Below are 18,937 nucleotides of genomic sequence, written 5' to 3'. Positions count from 1 at the left end.
ACAAGCACTTACCAGCAGCCTCTAAGGCTGATATAGGCATCCTAACTTACCAGCAGCCTCTAAGGCTGATATAGGCATCCTAACTTACCAGCAGCCTCTAAGGCTGATATAGGCATCCTAACTTACCAGCAGCCTCTAAGGCTGATATAGGCATCCTAAGGGCAGCATGTTACTTTCCATACTGTACAAAAATGAATAAAAGGACTAAAGAACTTGACACGGTAAATGTGGATTTCAAACACAGTTTTTTTTCTTCCAGTTTTCCGTTATAAACGACAAGACAAATTCATAAAATTCCACATGAATTCACAACAAATGCAGCTGTGCTGCTGCCAGCAGAGGTTTGGGCGTCACAGTGCGTCCCGGTGCGTCACGGTGCATCTCGATGCGTCTCGGTGCGTCACGGTGCGTCTCGGTGCGTCACGGTGCGTCACGGTGCGTCTCGGTGCGTCCCGGTGCGTCTCGGTGCGTCCCTTTCAGATGGTGAAGCCTTGTACCTGCTCTACTATTACTGTACCTCAGTTCCACCTCACAAAGTCTGCACTTCCTTCTCATTCAACTTCTCAAAGTATTGTCATACAGTATTGCTGTCGCTGGCCTTTCTCTGCCATTTTTCCAACTGTTAACGACGATGACGTAGTGGTGAAGAGTCGAATCCAAAATAATTTGATTCCTTGACTCCTTGCACGTCGACTCCCGGTGTCGACTCCCATTTCGGAGTGTCAAGATTCAATTCCGCCAGGAATCGACTCCTAATATTCAGCATTTTTGGAATGGAGGAGACTGATTAGTTGTCGTAATTCCGAGAACACAAACACTTGCATCTTTCATAGCGAGCTAGTGAGGGACGGAGAGAGAGAGGGCAGACAGGCCTAGTGTTCGGTTCTGACTCTATCAGCAATCCAAAGTTGTAGCTCGCAACGGAATGCTGTAGATCACAATTTCTTGGCTTGCAATGTCTCGCAACTTCAGTAAAGCAAATGATCAGGATACGTGGGAACTCCTTCAAGACTGTTGGAAAAGCATTCCACGTGAAGCTGGTTGAGAGAATGCCAAGAGTGCGCAAAGCTGTCATCAAGGCAAAGGGTGGCTACTTTGAATAATCTCAAATATAAAATATATTTTGATTGTTTATCACTTTTTTGGTTACTACATGATTCCATATGTGTTATTTCATCTTTTTGATGTCTTCACTATTATTCTACATTGTAGAAAATAGTAAAAATAAAGAAAAACCCTGGAATGAATAGGTGTGTCCAAACTTTTGACTGGTACTGTATATATATATACATATATATGTATATATATATAAACTCAGCAAAAAAAGAAACGTCCTCTCACTGTCAATTGCGTTTATTTTCAGCAAACTTAACATGCGTAAATATTTGTATGAACATAACACGATTCAACAACTGAGACATAAACTGAACAAGTTCCACAGACATGTGACGAACAGAAATTGAATAATGTGTCCCTGAACAAAGGGGGGGTCAAAATCAAAAGTAACAGTCAGTATCTGGTGGCCACCAGCTGCATTAAGTACTGCAGTGCATCTCCTCCTCATGGACTGAACCAGATTTGCCAGTTCTTGCTGTGAGATGTTACCACACTCTTCTACCAAGGCACCTGCAAGATCCTGGACATTTCTTGGGGGAATGGCCCTGGCCCCTCACCCTCCGATCCAACAGGTCCCAGACGTGCTCAATGGGATTGAGATCCGGGCTCTTCACTGGCCATGGCAGAACACTGACATTCCTGTCTTGCAGGAAATCACGCACAGAACGAGCAGTATGGCTGGTGGCATTGTCATGCTGGAGGGTCATGTCAGGATGAGCCTGCAGGAAGGGTACCACATGAGGGAGGAGGATGTCTTCCCTGTAACGCACAGCGTTGAGATTGCCTGCAATGACAACAAGCTCAGTCCGATGATGCTGTGACACACCGCCCCAGACCATGACGGACCCTCCACCTCCAAAACGATCCCGCTCCAGAGAACAGGCCTCAGTGTAATGCTCATTCCTTCGATGATAAACGCAAATCCGACCATCACCCCTGGTGAGACAAAACCACGACTCGTCAGTGAAGAGCACTTTTTGCCGGTCCTGTCTTGGTCCAGCGACGGTGGGTTTGTGCCTATAGGCAACGTTGTTGCCGGTGACGTCTGGTGAGGACCTGCCTTACAACAGGCCTACAAGCCCTCAGTCCAGCTTCTCTCAGCCTATTGCAGACAGTCTGAGCACTGATGGAGGGATTGTGCATTCCTGGTGTAACTCGGGCAGTTGTTGTTGCCATCCTGTCCGGCAGGTGTGATATTCGGATATACCGATTCTGTGCAGGTGTTGTTACACGTGGTCTGCCACTGCGAGGACGATCAGCTGTCCGTCATGTCTCCATGTAGCTCTGTCTTCAGCGTCTCACAGTACGGACATTGCAATTTATTGCCCTGGCCACATCTGCAGTCCTCATTCCTCCTTGCAGCATGCCTAAGGCACGTTCACGCCGATGAGCAGAGACCCTGGGCATTTTTCTTTTGGTGTTTTTCAGAGTCAGTAGAAAGGCCTCTTTAGTGTCCAAAGTTTTCACAACTGTGACTTAATTGCCTACCTTCTGTAAGATGTTAGTGTCTTAACGACCGTTCCACAGGTGCATGTTCATTAAGTGTTTATGGTTCATTGAACAAGCATGGGAAACAGTGTTTAAACCCTTCACAATGAAGATCTGTGAAGTTATTTGGATTTTTCACGAATTATCTTTGAAAGACAGGGTCCTGAAAAAGGGACATTTCTTTTTTTGCTGAGTTTATACACACACACACTCACAAAATACATGACCAAAGGTATGTTGACACCTGCTCGTCGAACATCTCATTCCAAAATCATGGCCATAATATGGAGTTGGTCCCCCCCTTTGCTGCTATAACAGCCTCCACTCTTCTGGGAAGGCTTTCCACTAGATATTGGATCATTACTGCGGGGCTTCCATTCACCCACAAGAGCATTAGTGAGGTCGGGCACTGATGTTGGGCCATTAGTCCTGGCTCGCAGTCGGTGTTCCAATTCATCCCAAAGGTGTTTGATGGGGTTGAGGTCAGGGCTCTGTGCAGGCCAGTCAAGTACTTCCACACCGATCTCGACAAACCATTTCTGTATGGACCTCGCTTTGTGCACAGGGGCATTGTCATGCTGAAACAGGAAAGGGCCTTCCCCAAACTGTTGCCACAAAGTTGGAAGCACAGAATCGTATGGAATGTCATTGTATGCTGTAGCGTTAAGATTTCCCTTTACTGGAACTAAAGGGCCCAAACTATGAAAAACATCCCCAGACCATGATTCCTCCTCCACCAAACAGTTGGCACTATGCATTGGGACAGGTAGCGTTCTCCTGGCATTCGCCAAACCCAGGTTCGTCCATCGGACTGCCAGATAGTGAAGCGTGATTCATAACTCCAGAAAAACGCGTTTCCACTGCACTGCTTTACACCACTCCAGAGTCCAATGGTGGTGAGCTTTACACCACTCCAGCTGACCCTTGGCATTTCGCATGGTGATCTTAGGCTTGTGTGCGGCTGCTCGACCACGGAAACCCATTTCATGAGGCTCCTGACAAACAGTTATTGTGCTGACGTTGCCTCCAGAGGCAGTTTGGAACCCGGTAGTGAGTGTTCCAACCGAGGACAGACGATTTCTAAGTGCTACAGCACTCAACAGTCCCGTTCCGTGAGCTTGTGTGGCCTACCACTTCGCGGCTGAGCCGCTGTTGCTCCTAGACATTTCCATTTCTCAATAACAGCACTTACAGTTAACCGGGGAAGCTCTAGCAGAGAAGAAATTTGACCAACTGATTTGTGGGAAAGGTGGCATCCTATGACAGTGCCACGTTGAAAACACTTTTGGCCAAGTAGTGTAAATTAGTTTTTTACACTACTTGACTCACCTTAAAGAAGAGGAAGGTTGGGACTGAGGTAATAAGACTCACCTTAAAGAAGAGGAAGGTAGGGACTGAGGCAATAAGACTCACCTTAAAGAAGAGGAAGGTCGGGACTGAGGTAATAAGACTCACCTTAAAGAAGAGGAAGGTCGGGACTGAGGTAATAAGACTCACCTTAAAGAAGAGGAAGGTCGGGACTGAGGCAATAAGACTCACCTTAAAGAAGAGGAAGGTCGGGACTGAGGCAATAAGACTCACCTTAAAGAAGAGGAAGGTAGGGACTGAGGCGATCTCATATTTCTCTGATACCTCTGGCACTGCTTCTGCCTCCAGCTGTAAGACAGAGAGGAGGGAAGGGATGGAGGAAGGGATGGAGGGAGAAAGGGAGGAAGGGATGGAGGGAAGGAGGGTGGAAGGGATGGAGGGAGAGAGAGAGAAGTGAAGGAGGGAGGAAGGGATGGAGGGAGAGAGAGAGAAGTGAAGGAGGGAGGAAGGGATGGATGGAGGGAGAGAGAGAGAAGTGAAGGAGGGAGGAAGGGATGGAGGGAGAGAGAGCAGGGAAGGAGAGAGGGAGTAAGGGATGGAGGGAGAGAGAGGACAAAGCAAGGGAAGAGGAAGGGAGAAAGAGATGGAGTGAATGAGGGATCATCCACACAATGTTGATACCCCTTTGTTCCCTTTCCAAGCCATCAAACAATGTCTGCATCCACACATGAAGAACCCCACTGAATCTCCCCTCAACATGAGGTTTATTTAGCCAGCAGGCATCACCCTTCAGGGAGAAAATAAAGCACACATTCACCACTTTGATATGTCTAACAAGCAAAGACAAATGAGAGAGCAGAGCAGCACCACCTCCTGCTCTGCTCGGGGTGCTGTGAGCTGTGATTGGTGAGCTGGGATTGGTGAGCTGTGATCTGTGATTGGTGATGGACGGTTGCTTTGTTCTTGACAGTGCTATGGCAATCCACCAGGACCAAATTAAAGGAACGAGTGTGACCACACACACCTCAAACTAACAGAGGAATAAAATAGTTCCAAGTTTGCCATTTACTTTAAAATCATAAAAAAATATATATAATCACATGTTCAAGTCAATTCAATGGGTAAAAACAATAGGCTACATGAGAGGTAACACAATGATGTTTCTGAGTTCAACAGGGGTTACTTTAAAAAGGTCACGTTAGCTACCGTCCAACACTGGACCATCACACAAACAGGGCTTTGAGAAGGTTAGTATTTCACCATGAATTTCCAGAAACCCCCCCACCCACCCCCCCAGGCAGAGGAAAGAAAACCAACATTGGTGCACAAATTGACCCAGAGATTGTTCAATCATATTTAGCTCGCACATATTGAAATCCATAAATCACTGACCCAGGTTGGTCGCAGCCAGCCATTACAGACAGGCGATTACAGACATCACTTACTTCCTGCCTCGAGCAAACTCTGCTGTTTGTGTTCCTGATCCATGAGGCAGGGCATTATGGCTGACAGACACTTACAGGCTGTATGAACACAACCTACATTAATGCAGTCAAATAAAGCTATGAGGATGGCAACATATGGTCACTAAATATTTATAGTAAAATGCTTGTTTCCATGTGACATGGGTAATAACAGTGCTATTGATTGGTTAGAGACAACCTAGACTGGTACAGGAACAGCAGACTCCTATTGGAGAATGTAGGAATATTGTTCATAATTGGGAAAAATAACTTCAAACACAAATTAAGAAAATAGCTCATTTCCAGTGTACAATATATGTAGGATCAAATATCCTACTGCTCGTCCATATATTTATATATTCTTAATTCCATTCCTTTACTTTTGTGTGTGTTGTGTGTATTGTTGTGAAATTGTTAGATATTACTGCACTGTTGGAGCTAGAAACACAAGCATTTCGCTACACCCGCAATAACATCTGCTAAACACGTGTATATGTGACCAATAACATGTGATTTAGAATGGCATCATATTCCCTATACAGCTAGTGTACTACACCATATTCCCTATATAACTAGTGTACTACATCATATTCCCTATATAGCTAGTGTACTACACCATATTCCCTATATAACTAGTGTACTACACCATATTCCCTATATAACTAGTGTACTACACCATATTCCCTATATAACTAGTGTACTACACCATATTCCCTATATAGCTAGTGTACTACACCATATTCCCTATATAGCTAGTGTACTACACCATATTCCCTATATAGCTAGTGTACTACACCATATTCCCTATATAGCTAGTGTACTACACCATATTCCTATATAACTAGTGCACTACACCATATTCCCTATATAGCTAGTGTACTACATCATATTCCCTATATAGCTAGTGTACTACATCATATTCCCTATACAGCTAGTGTACTACATCATATTCCCTATATAACTAGTGTACTACATCATATTCCCTATATAACTAGTGTACTACATCATATTCCTATATAACTAGTGTACTACATCATATTCCTATATAACTAGTGTACTACATCATATTCCTATATAACTAGTGTACTACACCATATTCCCTATATAACTAGTGTACTACACCATATTCCCTATATAACTAGTGTACTACATCATATTCCTATATAACTAGTGTACTACATCATATTCCCTATATAGCTAGTGCACTACATCATATTCCCTATATAACTAGTGTACTACATCATATTCCTATATAACTAGTGTACTACACCATATTCCCTATATAACTAGTGTACTACACCATATTCCTATATAACTAGTGTACTACATCATATTCCCTATATAACTAGTGTACTACACCATATTCCTATATAACTAGTGTACTACATCATATTCCTATATAACTAGTGTACTACACCATATTCCCTATATAACTAGTGTACTACACCATATTCCTATATAACTAGTGTACTACATCATATTCCTATATAACTAGTGTACTACACCATATTCCCTATATAACTAGTGTACTACATCATATTCCTATATAACTAGTGTACTACATCATATTCCTATATAACTAGTGTACTACATCATATTCCTATATAACTAGTGTACTACACCATATTCCCTATATAACTAGTGTACTACACCATATTCCCTATATAACTAGTGTACTACACCATATTCCTATATAACTAGTGTACTACATCATATTCCCTATATAACTAGTGTACTACATCATATTCCCTATATAACTAGTGTACTACACCATATTCCTATATAACTAGTGTACTACATCATATTCCCTATATAACTAGTGTACTACACCATATTCCCTATATAACTAGTGTACTACATCATATTCCCTATATAACTAGTGTACTACACCATATTCCCTATATAACTAGTGTACTACACCATATTCCCTATATAACTAGTGTACTACACCATATTCCTATATAACTAGTGTACTACACCATATTCCCTATATAACTAGTGTACTACATCATATTCCTATATAACTAGTGTACTACATCATATTCCTATATAACTAGTGTACTACATCATATTCCTATATAACTAGTGTACTACACCATATTCCCTATATAACTAGTGTACTACACCATATTCCTATATAACTAGTGTACTACATCATATTCCTATATAACTAGTGTACTACACCATATTCCCTATATAACTAGTGTACTACACCATATTCCCTATATAACTAGTGTACTACATCATATTCCTATATAACTAGTGTACTACATCATATTCCTATATAACTAGTGTACTACATCATATTCCCTATATAGCTAGTGCACTACATCATATTCCCTATATAACTAGTGTACTACATCATATTCCTATATAACTAGTGTACTACACCATATTCCCTATATAACTAGTGCACTACATCATATTCCCTATATAACTAGTGTACTACATTGCCCCTGTGGGCTCTGGTCAAAAGCTCTATGAACGTAATGCTACATCTCTTCAGAATACTCTGAAATCTCAGGAGATCAAATTAATGCGGGGGGGGGGGGGGGGGGGGGATAAAAAAAAATAACTTATTGACACGTTCTGGCCTTAGTTCCTTTTTGCAAAGTCTGTCCATGTCCCTGTCCCTGTCCCTGTTCCTGTTCCTGTCCCTGTCCCTGTTCCATGTTCCTGTTCCATGTCCCTGTCCCTGTTCCTGTCCCTGTTCCTGTTCCATGTCCCTGTTCCTGTTCCATGTCCATGTCCCTGTCCCTGTTCCATGTCCCTGTTCCTGTCCCTGTTCCATGTCCATGTTCCTGTCCCTGTTCCTGTTCCATGTCCCTGTTCCTGTCCATGTCCATGTCCCTGTTCCTGTTCCATGTCCCTGTTCCTGTCCATGTTCCTGTTCCTGTTCCATGTCCCTGTTCCTGTCCCATGTCCCTGTTCCTGTCCCTGTTCATGTCCCTGTCCCTGTTCCATGTCCCTGTTCCTGTCCCTGTTCCTGTTCCTGTCCCTGTCATGTCCCTGTCCCTGTTCCTGTTCCTGTCCCTGTCCCTGTTCATGTCCCTGTCCCTGTTCCTGTCCCTGTTCCCTGTCCCTGTCCCCTGTCCCTGTTCCTGTCCCTGTTCATGTCCCTGTCCCTGTTCCTGTCCCTGTCCCTGTTCCATGTCCCTGTCCCTGTCCCTGTTCCTGTCTCTGTTCAGGTCCCTGTTCCTGTCCCTGTCCCTGTTCCTGTTCCATGTCCCATGTCCCTGTTCATGTCCCTGTTCATGTCCCTGTTCCATGTCCCTGTTCCTGTTCCATGTCCCTGTTCCTGTCCCTGTTCATGTCCCTGTTCCTGTTCCTGTCCATGTTCCTGTCCCTGTTCCTGCCCCCTGTTCCTGTCCCTGTTCCATGTCCCTGTTCATGTCCCTGTTCCATGTCCCTGTTCATGTCCCTGTTCATGTCCCTGTTCATGTTCCATGTCCCTGTCCCTGTTCCTGTCCCTGTCCCTGTTCCATGTCCCTGTTCCTGTTCCTGTCCCTGTCCCTGTTCCTGTCCCTGTTCCTGTCCCTGTTCCTGTCCCTGTTCCTGTTCCATGTCCCTGTTCCTGTTCCATGTCCCTGTTCCTGTTCCTGTCCCTGTTCCTGTCCCTGTCCCTGTTCCTGTTCATGTCCCTGTTCATGTCCCTGTTCCTGTCCCTGTTCCTGTCCCTGTTCCTGTTCCTGTCCCTGTTCCTGTCCCTGTTCCTGTCCCTGTTCCTGTCCCTGTTCCTGTTCCTGTCCCTGTTCCTGTCCCTGTTCCATGTCCCTGTTCCTGTCCCTGTCCATTGATAAATGACCCATTCTAAAACGAAACTCATTTAGTATATTACTAAAGAAAAGATTTAAATGGAGAATAGTCTGGTGGGTGAAAATATGACCACTTGATGACAGAACAGCTGTGCAGCCTGAGGCAAGGAACAAGAGCACAAGCTTTTTCCTTCTACTTTCTCAACTCATCAATAGTCTTTTGTCCCATCAGACAGCCCATTTATATGTTTTGATTTCTAAGACGTTGTAAAGTTTGTATCATTCACAACTAAAACTGCTAAATAACTCTGAATCTAGTGTATAAGACCTGTTTCAAATGGTCACTTTTACTCTCAACATAGCCACTTCCTATGCTCACTCGCTCCATAATGAGAAACACATCCTTCCTAATGTATTCAGCTAAGTTCAATTATATTCTTCTTACTATCAAATCATATAATATAAAATAATAGCACAGGACTTATCTTGTCTGCTAAATGAACTAGCTAACTTTGGCATGGAGCATAACCAGATAACATACAGTAGGCCAAATCATATTCTGTTCTTCTGAAATACATTTTCTACAAATAATGTTTATTTAGACCGGACTAAAATAAATAATGGATTTATTGTGATGGTGTAATATTACATTTATTCATTAGACATTTTTAAATGTGATAATCCAATGGTGCGCATCAGTGGCTTGTATGATGGAGGCCTGAAGATGCTAAATGTGTTAAATAACCGGCTGACAAAATGTCATGACTGCCACAGACTTAATAGGAACCAAGACTTAAAAATAACTGATATTGGAGGGAATTTTTGGAACATAACTAACAAAATAACTTGTAACAAAAATGTATGCTTAATTCAGTACAAACTAATGTATAGAATTCATTATACAAGAGACAAAATTAATAAATTCTACAGCACAACGGCAGAGTCATGTCTTAAGAGTAAAACTAACAATGACTCAATAATCCATGCCTTCTGGGAATGCTATAAAGTCCAAAAGTGATGGGCGGAGATAGAAAGTTGGCTGTCAGAAGTATTACAATGTAAATTTACTTTTAATTTGTCTGTCTGCATATTTCAAGACATGTCAGATTAGGGGGCAGTGAAATGCTCGATGGGTTGCACGATACTCTTCTCGTTAGCTATTTTTTTATAAACGTATATTTCAAACCGTGGAAATTAAGCAATACTCCATCGTTAAGACAATGGAAAAATCATATGCTTCATTATCTAAATATTGAAAGAGCGTGGGCGATGGAGAGGAACAAAATGGCAGAGCGTAGAGAACAGGTGGTTCTGGGCAGGGGTGATGTTGTTCATGTTTGTCTATGGCATTATTTAGGATGCTTAAGACAGAAGCTTATACTACACTGAATAAAACACTTTAACAGTGCAGAAAGTGTGGTTTCACATTTTTTTTAAATGTGCCTTCTAACGGGATTCAACCTCACGACATTCAATTACCTGACTGTTACCATAGTTCCCTACTCTACCTGCTACACTACCGGTCAGCTGAAACTATATTTGTAAGTACGGTGTCCAATAGAGGTCAGTGTGTTTGAAAGCAGCTTAGAATAGAAGAAAGCACCGGAACCACGCTGAAATCAGTGTGATCTCACACTCTGCAACACACGGTTTGAAAAAGCAAGTGATCAAACGATGCTTCGGACATTGATGACGTACTTCTGAAAAAAGTAATACACACATCGACACACTGTGCTTCAAAGTTAGCTGCTTAGCGACTTGGACGCATGGCTCGAAGCTCCGGGTATCCAATTCAACATCACTACATGTAACATACATCACAAGGTATAGTATGTGTATCAGGCATCATGTAACATCCATGACAAGGTATAGTATGTACCTTGACAAACATGGTGTGTTTGTTCTCTTTGGCCAGCTCTCCCATCACATCGTTCATCTGACTGCACTGAGGGGCCCATGCTGCCTGGAAGTGGACCACCGTCAAGAACCTGGTGGAACAGAGAAGTCACATTAGATTGGAATGGGTGTAAGTCCATAGGTGCACCGGTGAGGCTCAAGGAAGAGACAGGTGTCAGATCTCAGCATAGCAATAGGTCTAAAACAGCACAACTTTATAGTGACACACAGATTCATATGCTAAAGATGTGGGACATGCATGCACACTCGCCAACTACTGTCTACCATCAATAGGCCGAGCTAATTGACATTGTTGACATCCATTAATTCTTACTTCCCATACACTGATGATCATGCAGGAGATCACTGACCAACTGAACATCACATGACTAGGACACTGGATCATAACATGTTTTCTGGAATGAAACATTATTTTATAGCCTACTTGTAATGATGGATTTAAAAAGCACAATAACTGAATAGACCTAGTTAGCTACCTAATTCTGAAATGGGCAGGCACCTGGTCATGTCTGATAAAGGGGGTTAATCTCTCCCTCTCCCTCCCATATAAGAGCTAGACCTAACGTTACATTATCAGGAATATAATATAATGTCTGCCTAATAGAAAGGCTCGCCTAGCCCTGCCATATCGTGATAAGAATTCCACATGAGTTCAAGACACAGAGCCTGACTGTTTATATCAGGTAAACACATCAGCATGTACAATGATCAACTACATTCACACCATGTACAATAAACATGTATGTTATTAGCTAGCTAGATGTTCCAAGTTCGTTGTCGTCCGACGACATGCTAAAGCAAATATCCGCTAAAATAGCTAGCTAGTTAGTTGCACTTTCATTTGGAGCAGCTAGATAACGTTAGCTAGTTAACGTTCCCTAACATGGTGAAGCTACATCACGCTAACGTTAGCTAGCTAGATTTCGATATAACAGAAAAGTAGCTATCATAGCAAGCTAAATATCATATGACGCACATTTGAATGAAAACCATTCAATGGCTAATTGCTTAAATGTCATGTTATGAAATTATGCACATACTTGCCAGCCTTTGATAGCAAGTCCTCAAACTGCTGCGAGGATGTTGCCTCCACAAAATTCGCCATGTTTTCAGACATGTGTAATCGCTTACCGAGCGATTGTGTTCTATGTGGATTGCCAGAAGACACAAACCTTACTGTTCTGCTTGTTTACACTGAGCTGAACGGGGTCGGAACGCATCATGGTTATATTAAAACACAGTGAACCCTGCGCTAGATATGGGTCTGAAAACGTACCTCCATGCAGGGATGGGATATGCCACTGTACTCCAAAATGTGGACTACAGTGGCATATCACATCCATGAATTTAGGTACATTTTCACCTGGCTCCAATGTTAATTTAACGATGATTTTGGTCCGACTCCAGTGCAGCTCAGTGTAAACAAGCTAATGGTAGAGTCGGTATAGCAACTATATGGATGGAACAAGACATAACTACCTACACAGAGTCGGTATATGACTGATCTATGAACTAAAATGAATAACTAACATGTAAAATACTATATTACTGTTTAATTGCACAATATTGTTATAATTCTAATGGAGAAAATGTGTTGAGCATGCATTTGGTAGCGGGGGGGGAAAGTAATTTGTCCTCATATTCCACAAACAAATTAAATCAATCGTATTTAATAAAGCGCTTTTATTTTACATCGGCAACTGTCACAAAGTGCTATACAGATAGCCCCCGCCCCCGCTACTTGAAATCGATTCTGATTGGCTGGAAGTCAAGCGGGGACGACACTTTGAAAAGTCAGCAGCAGAGAAATCAACAGGACGGTTGTCGTGTCCTTGCGGTAGAAAAGCGAACTGAAAGTGAAGGAGCTAGCCAGCTAGCAAGGTAGCCAGAGATTGAACCGGTTTGTAGCCACTACTAGTTGCAATTTCATTGATTTTGATATCGCAGCCGGACGTTTCTGAAAAGACCTCGTTAGTATTAACTAGTTAGCTTACACTGGACGTGTTGCATTTGTTTGCTTGCCAGCTATCTAACGTTACTGTTACCTTTGACATTTTGTTATTAAATTCAGTCGATAGATACTAAAAATAGGTATAATTTTCTACAACCATGGAATATATGACACCCCTCCAGAATAAGAGACGCCACGAAGGGGACCTTCAAAACTGGAAAGATTGCCAAGCGGTATGACCTTAACCGCCCTTAGCTAGTTTATTGCCTTGAAACCCGACGTTGAATTGCATTGAACGATTAACGATGAAATACAATTATATTCAACAACATTCTGGATTGTAGAGGAAGAGGAAACTTCCCTGATTCAAGCGCACATTTCTGTCCGACGAAGAATTCAATGCAATTCAACGTCGGGTTTCCAGACAATAACGTTAACAGTAGCCTATTGCTTTAGTGAGAACATTGTTGCTATTGGTGTGTTTATAGTTTAACTAACACCAGTCTAGCTAACTGGCTATTGAAATAGCTATCCAGTTGGCGTGTTGCTATTTTTAGGCTAAATCAGTTAATAGTGATTTATTGGTTATCACGTGTGCATGTATTTGTATTGCTACTAGTTTAGCTAACCTTGCATGCATATTTGGTTGTATGGGAGCTAGCTAGCTAAGCTAACGCATAGAGAACTAACTTTAGCCGGTGTTTACAAAATGTAAAAAGCACGTGTAACTATGACTACGTGCTACCACAGTTTCTCATGAAGAAACGTTCTCTTAGTACATTAGCTAAGTGAATGCATGCCTATAACCATTTAACTAACTAGATCAATCATTACCTGTCATGTTATACAACTATGCTGCATTGTTTGAATCCTCAGAAACGACTGTGCAACGGAGTGGGAGTCTGCATCCAGGTTGAACATGGCGGGATGGTGACTGACAGTGCCATGGATACATGGGATGCCAGCATGCAACAGCAGGGTGTCCCAAACAGCAACAGCGGTGTCAGCATCAACCACCCAGCTTCTAACATGGTAGATATGCGTATTCAACTATTTTGGAGTCTTTGTTGCTACAGTCGAGGCCTATATCCCAAAGGAGTTAGCCTCCCACATGCATTGCAGGAGTGTTTTTATGGTCCATGTTTTCCTCCTGGATGACGATGATGCTGCTGTAGTAGTAATAAAGGTTCATAGGTCAAGCAGTAAGGGACACTAGGCGTACCCATGACAACATGCTTCCTCAACATCTGATCTCTAAGGTGTAGCCTTAGCTATCTTTATGACAGGTTTTCTCAATGCTGGTGATGTCAAGGAAGCTTGGGAAATTGTTTCTCATCCTTACCCAAGGAATGTGGCTAGTGCCACAATGTTGATATAATATTTGTATATCGTTTCACTCCACTGTGAAATTGTCCTTCTGTCATAATCAGTATACTTTGAATAGTCTTGTCTTCTATGCAGTGTTCATCCTCAAATGTTTATTTGCAGAATTACAATGTGACAATCCATTAAATAATCAAGTGTAATTCTTGCCGTAAATAACCCTCCAGGCTCGTGTTTTCTCTTGTACAGGTCTATGCAGTCCAAGGCAGCCAACGTTGTAATCGGTGCCTGGCAGGGGAGCCTGTAAGTAGTGTCCTGATTTTTACCTGAACATCCCCCAGTAGTGTGGATGACTGATATCATGTGTCCGTGTGTAGGCCTAACCCAGCATGTTGTACAAGTCATCCAGAAACACCAAAACAAATGTATCATCAGTGGCAATGGGATTTAACAGCTATAGCACATTATAATCAAACATTCCTTATGCTAATATGGGATATTATGTCTCTTACTTTGGGGACAATTGTTGCACCTACAAAATCAACATAATAAAATATGCCCTTTTTAAAGGGTTGGCCCTCAGGCTATAAAACCTACCATATTGACCATGGACCGCTTTGCTCTTCATGTTCACCTTGGGCCGAGTCAGCATTCTGGACTTTCTAATGTCAAAAGGGTTAATCAGTCCCTCCAGGTTTCTGCAATGACTTTTTTGTTGTTGCTAAATCAATAATTCCCTGCGTATTATGCGAGAGCTTGTAAATTTGACCAATCACTGCACTCTTTCCACGTGCAACAGTCAAATCATCGCAATATTGTCACATTAACCAGGCCCATCACCGCAGTACAAAAATAGGGCTTGCAATTTCAACCAATCGGAGTACATTTACTGCATAATATAGTTAACTTCTTCTGGCTGCAAGCCCGACGTCGGTACACTTATGACAACAGCCAGGTCAAGTGCAGGGCGCGAAATTCAAAATATATTTTTTAGAAATATTTAACTTTCACACATTAACAAGTCCAATACAGCAATTGAAAGATAAACATCTTGTGAATCCAGCCAACATGTCCGATTTTTAAAATGTTTTACAGCAAAACACCACGTATATTTATGTTAGCTCACCACCAAATACAAAAAAGGACAGACATTTTTCACAGCACGGGTAGCATGCACAAAACCAACCTAACTAACCAAGAACCAACCAAACTAACCAAGAAACAACTTCATCAGATGACAGTCTTATAACATGTTATACAATAAATCTGTTTTGTTCGAAAAATGTGCATATTTGAGGTATAAATCAGTTTTACATTGCAGCTACCATCACAGTTACCGTCACAAATAGCACCGAAGCAGCCAGAGTAATTACAGACACCAACGTGGAATACCTAAATACTCATCATAAAACATTTCTGAAAAATACATGGTGTACAGCAAATTAAAGACAAACATCTTGTGAATCCAGCCAATATTTCAGATTTCTTGAGTGTTTTACAGCGAAAACACAATATAGCATTATATTAGCTTACCACAATAGCCAGAAACACAAGCCATTTACCAGCAGCAAAAGTTAGCGATCGTAACAAACCAGCAAAAGATATATAATTTTTGACTAACCTTGATAAGCTTCATCAGATGACAGTCCTATAACATCAGGTTATACATACACTTATGTTTTGTTCGAAAATGTGCATATTTAGAGCTGAAATCAGTGGTTATACATTGTGCTAACGTAGCATCTTTTTCCCACAACGTCCGGATATTTTTCTGACACACACATTCTGACCAAATAACTATTCATAAACGTTACTAAAAAATACATGTTGTATAGGAAATGATAGATACACTAGTTCTTAATGCAATCGCCGTGTTAGAATTCTAAAAATAACTTCATTACGAAATCCAGCTTACGTTATAGCGAGAGAGTGCCCAAAATCTGGGCGCAAACTACTAGTACACATGTTCGACAGATATATGAAATAACATCATAAAATGGGTCCTACTTTTGATGATCTTCCATCAGAATGTTGTACAAGGGGTCCTTTGTCGGGAACAATCGTTGTTTGGTTTTAGAATGGCATTTTTCCCTCTTGAATTAGCAAGCACACTAGCTAAGTGGCGCGAAGCTCTCCATCGTCAACAAACACAGAACGCAACACGCCTAACATCCCGAAAAAAATTCAATAATCTAATAAAACTATATTGAAAAAACATACTTTACGATGATATTGTCACATTTATCAAATAAAATCAAAGCCGGAGATATTAGTCGTCTATAACGACAGCTTTTCAGAAGGCAATACCGGGTCCCTTCTCGCGCGTTCCAGGAAACAGGAAATTGGTGTCATGCCAAGAGCTTTTATTCGACCTCAGATCAAGTTATACACTCCATTTCTTCTCTCACTGCCTGTTGACATCTAGTGGAAGGCGTATGAAGTGCATGTATACTAATACGTATCAAGCACATTTATAGGCAGGCCCTAGAACAGAGCATCGATTTTAGATTTTCCACTTCCTGTCATGAAGTTTGCTGCAAAATGAGTTCTGTTTTACTCACAGATATAATTCAAACGGTTTTAGAAACTAGAGTGTTTTCTATCCAATAGTAATAATAATATGCATATTGTACGAGCAAGAATAGAGTACGAGGCCGTTTGAAATGGGCACCTTTTATCCGGGCTACTCAATACTGCCCCTGCAGCCCAAAGAAGTTAAATGAAGTAACACATCAACAAACCCCCCCTCCCCCCGTCAGCACAGTTTCACGACAAATTGGACTAAATCATAGCATATTGCCATGCAAAATGTCAGGATTGCAGCAGCAAAATCAAGCCGTTTGCCCTGCAAAAATCCCATCAAAATGCTGGAGGGACTGGTTAATGAACATGACATGGGTTCAGTCCCAAATGGCACCCTATTCCTGATTATAGTGCACTACCCTATTCCCCACATAGTGCACTATATAGTGGAGAGGGTGCCATTTGGGATGCTCCCATCATGTAAATGGTTTGTTCCATAAAGATTACCTGTCACATAATGAGTCTCTTCTCAGGGGCACATTAACCACATCATGGGCTATTGATCGGTTATCGTCATGATCAGAGATCGTTTGAAGAACTGAAGGATCCTTGAGGATGAAGAGAATGATTGATTGATTGATTGATTGATTGATTGATCAAGCCATTGTGGCTGTGAACGTTTTATCAGTGTGCCTTTTCTCTCGCTTTTAACCACAAGCACTGTATGCTTCATGTATAGCCTCACATGTTTACACTACCTAACACTGTTATTGGGAAAATGGCTACTAACCAGACAGTAGACATGTTCATTTCATACCGTCTTACTAACGTTCTGTTTGAATGGAAAGATAACCACTACAGTGTAGTCCACATACAACCATAAGGAATGAGCCATCAAGCCACAATTAATACTGTAACTTTACAATGTAATGTGGATACTCACTTAAAGTCAATGGATGTATTTTTAAAAATTACTTATTGTCCCAGTATCAAGACTGCTTCTAAAGCTGCCAGAAAATATACATGTAAATAATAATATTGATAAGTAAAAACTTTTAAAGTTATATAATTGTTAACCTTTTTGAAATGGATAATCCTGTCTGCAAATATATTTTTGTGAAATACATATTTTATATATTTTTCTAAAATGTAATTGGCTGAATAATAAAATAAGAAGTTTGTAACAATATTTGTGCTAATCATTTAATTTTTGGAATGTGTCCTGAATTTAGTGTTAATCTCATTAACATTTTCATCCAGTTTTCAATAGTTTGATCTACACTTGAAATGTAGAGCCGTTTGACAATGATTTGCCTATTTCCCACTAGATCTGGTTTTGTGTTGTCTTACAGTGATTTGTCTATTTCCCACTAGATCTGATTTTGTGTTGTCTTACAGTGATTTGAAGCCAGTTTCCACCTTGCCAAGCAGTGATTTTTATGCAAGGAATAGACAATAGTCGATGCTGTTAAATTTCAGGTTATGACTCAATGTAATAGTTTTTATTTTTAGTACAAGGAAAAACAACTTTCAATAAAGTATGATTTGATGAACAATGTGTGGACGTTTAGATGTGTTTTTGTGACTATTGTTTCTTCACTGTTATTCAATAGCTTTTTAATATGAAGTTTATTTCCAGATGTCATCTGTTCACGGGCTTCTGCTGCCTGCTGTCCATTGTGGAGCTTTACCATTAGGCAGTCTGGTATGTTTACTAGTGGATTATATGTGAACAGCATTTATTCTGTTTCATTTTAGTCTCTTGTTTGAGGATATGTTCCATATTACTGCTAGCTGTGTTTGTCAGGAGGTAGCTTCTACTGTAGCTATCATCACCATTCTTATCCATGGAGTTGAACTAGATCACACATTTTCAGGCCACTTCTCTATTCCAGTATTTTTCAACTCCCCTGCCTTCTAGAACGTTAGCATAGTCCGTATCCTATCCTTCTAGAACGTTAGCATAGTCCGTATCCTATCCTTCTAGAACGTTAGCATGCTCCGTATCCTATCCTTCTAGAACGTTAGCATGCTCCGTATCCTATCCTTCTAGAACGTTAGCATGCTCCGTATCCTATCCTTCTAGAACGTTA

At 41.3% G+C, this 18,937-nt stretch overlaps 2 protein-coding genes across 3 annotated transcripts in view; one reads left to right on the top strand and one right to left on the bottom strand.

The window, feature by feature from the left end:
* The window catches only part of glrx3 (glutaredoxin 3), a 40,748-nt gene extending 28,529 nt beyond the window's left edge, over positions 1–12,219 (bottom strand). Inside the window, exons 1-3 of one of the 2 annotated variants that reach the window (XM_038992456.1) lie at positions 12,088–12,219; positions 11,010–11,118; positions 4,186–4,260 (exon numbers count right to left, since the gene is read on the bottom strand). In XM_038992456.1, coding sequence (XP_038848384.1) covers positions 4,186–4,260; positions 11,010–11,118; positions 12,088–12,164 — 261 coding nt within the window. In that variant the 5' untranslated portion in view covers positions 12,165–12,219. Of the gene's footprint in view, positions 1–3,975; positions 4,001–4,185; positions 4,261–11,009; positions 11,119–12,087 lie in introns of those variants that run through there. The other variant, XM_038992457.1, reaches the window with a different exon arrangement.
* A 637-nt stretch (positions 12,220–12,856) lies between these two features.
* si:ch211-221j21.3 lies at positions 12,857–18,402 on the top strand. Its single transcript, XM_038990690.1, has 4 exons — positions 12,857–13,231; positions 13,875–14,030; positions 14,571–14,624; positions 17,378–18,402. The coding sequence occupies exons 1-4, from the start codon at positions 13,157–13,159 to the stop codon at positions 17,405–17,407; spliced, it is 315 nt and encodes a 104-aa protein (XP_038846618.1). The 5' UTR covers positions 12,857–13,156; the 3' UTR covers positions 17,408–18,402.
* Positions 18,403–18,937: the final 535 nt, after the last annotated feature.

This window comes from Salvelinus namaycush, chromosome 4 (genome assembly GCF_016432855.1).
Source record: "Salvelinus namaycush isolate Seneca chromosome 4, SaNama_1.0, whole genome shotgun sequence".
Lineage (NCBI taxonomy): Eukaryota > Metazoa > Chordata > Actinopteri > Salmoniformes > Salmonidae > Salvelinus > Salvelinus namaycush.
This window is presented reverse-complemented; position numbering and strand designations above follow the sequence as displayed.

Bases quoted from the DNA above. Each gene is read 5' to 3' on its own strand.
- si:ch211-221j21.3 (XM_038990690.1), top strand. From the start codon at position 13,157: ATGGAATATATGACACCCCTCCAGAATAAGAGACGCCACGAAGGGGAC. The intron at 13,232-13,874 runs GTATGACCTTAA...TTGAATCCTCAG, and splicing joins ACTGGAAAGATTGCCAAGCG to AAACGACTGTGCAACGGAGT. The intron at 14,031-14,570 runs GTAGATATGCGT...TCTCTTGTACAG, and splicing joins ACCACCCAGCTTCTAACATG to GTCTATGCAGTCCAAGGCAG.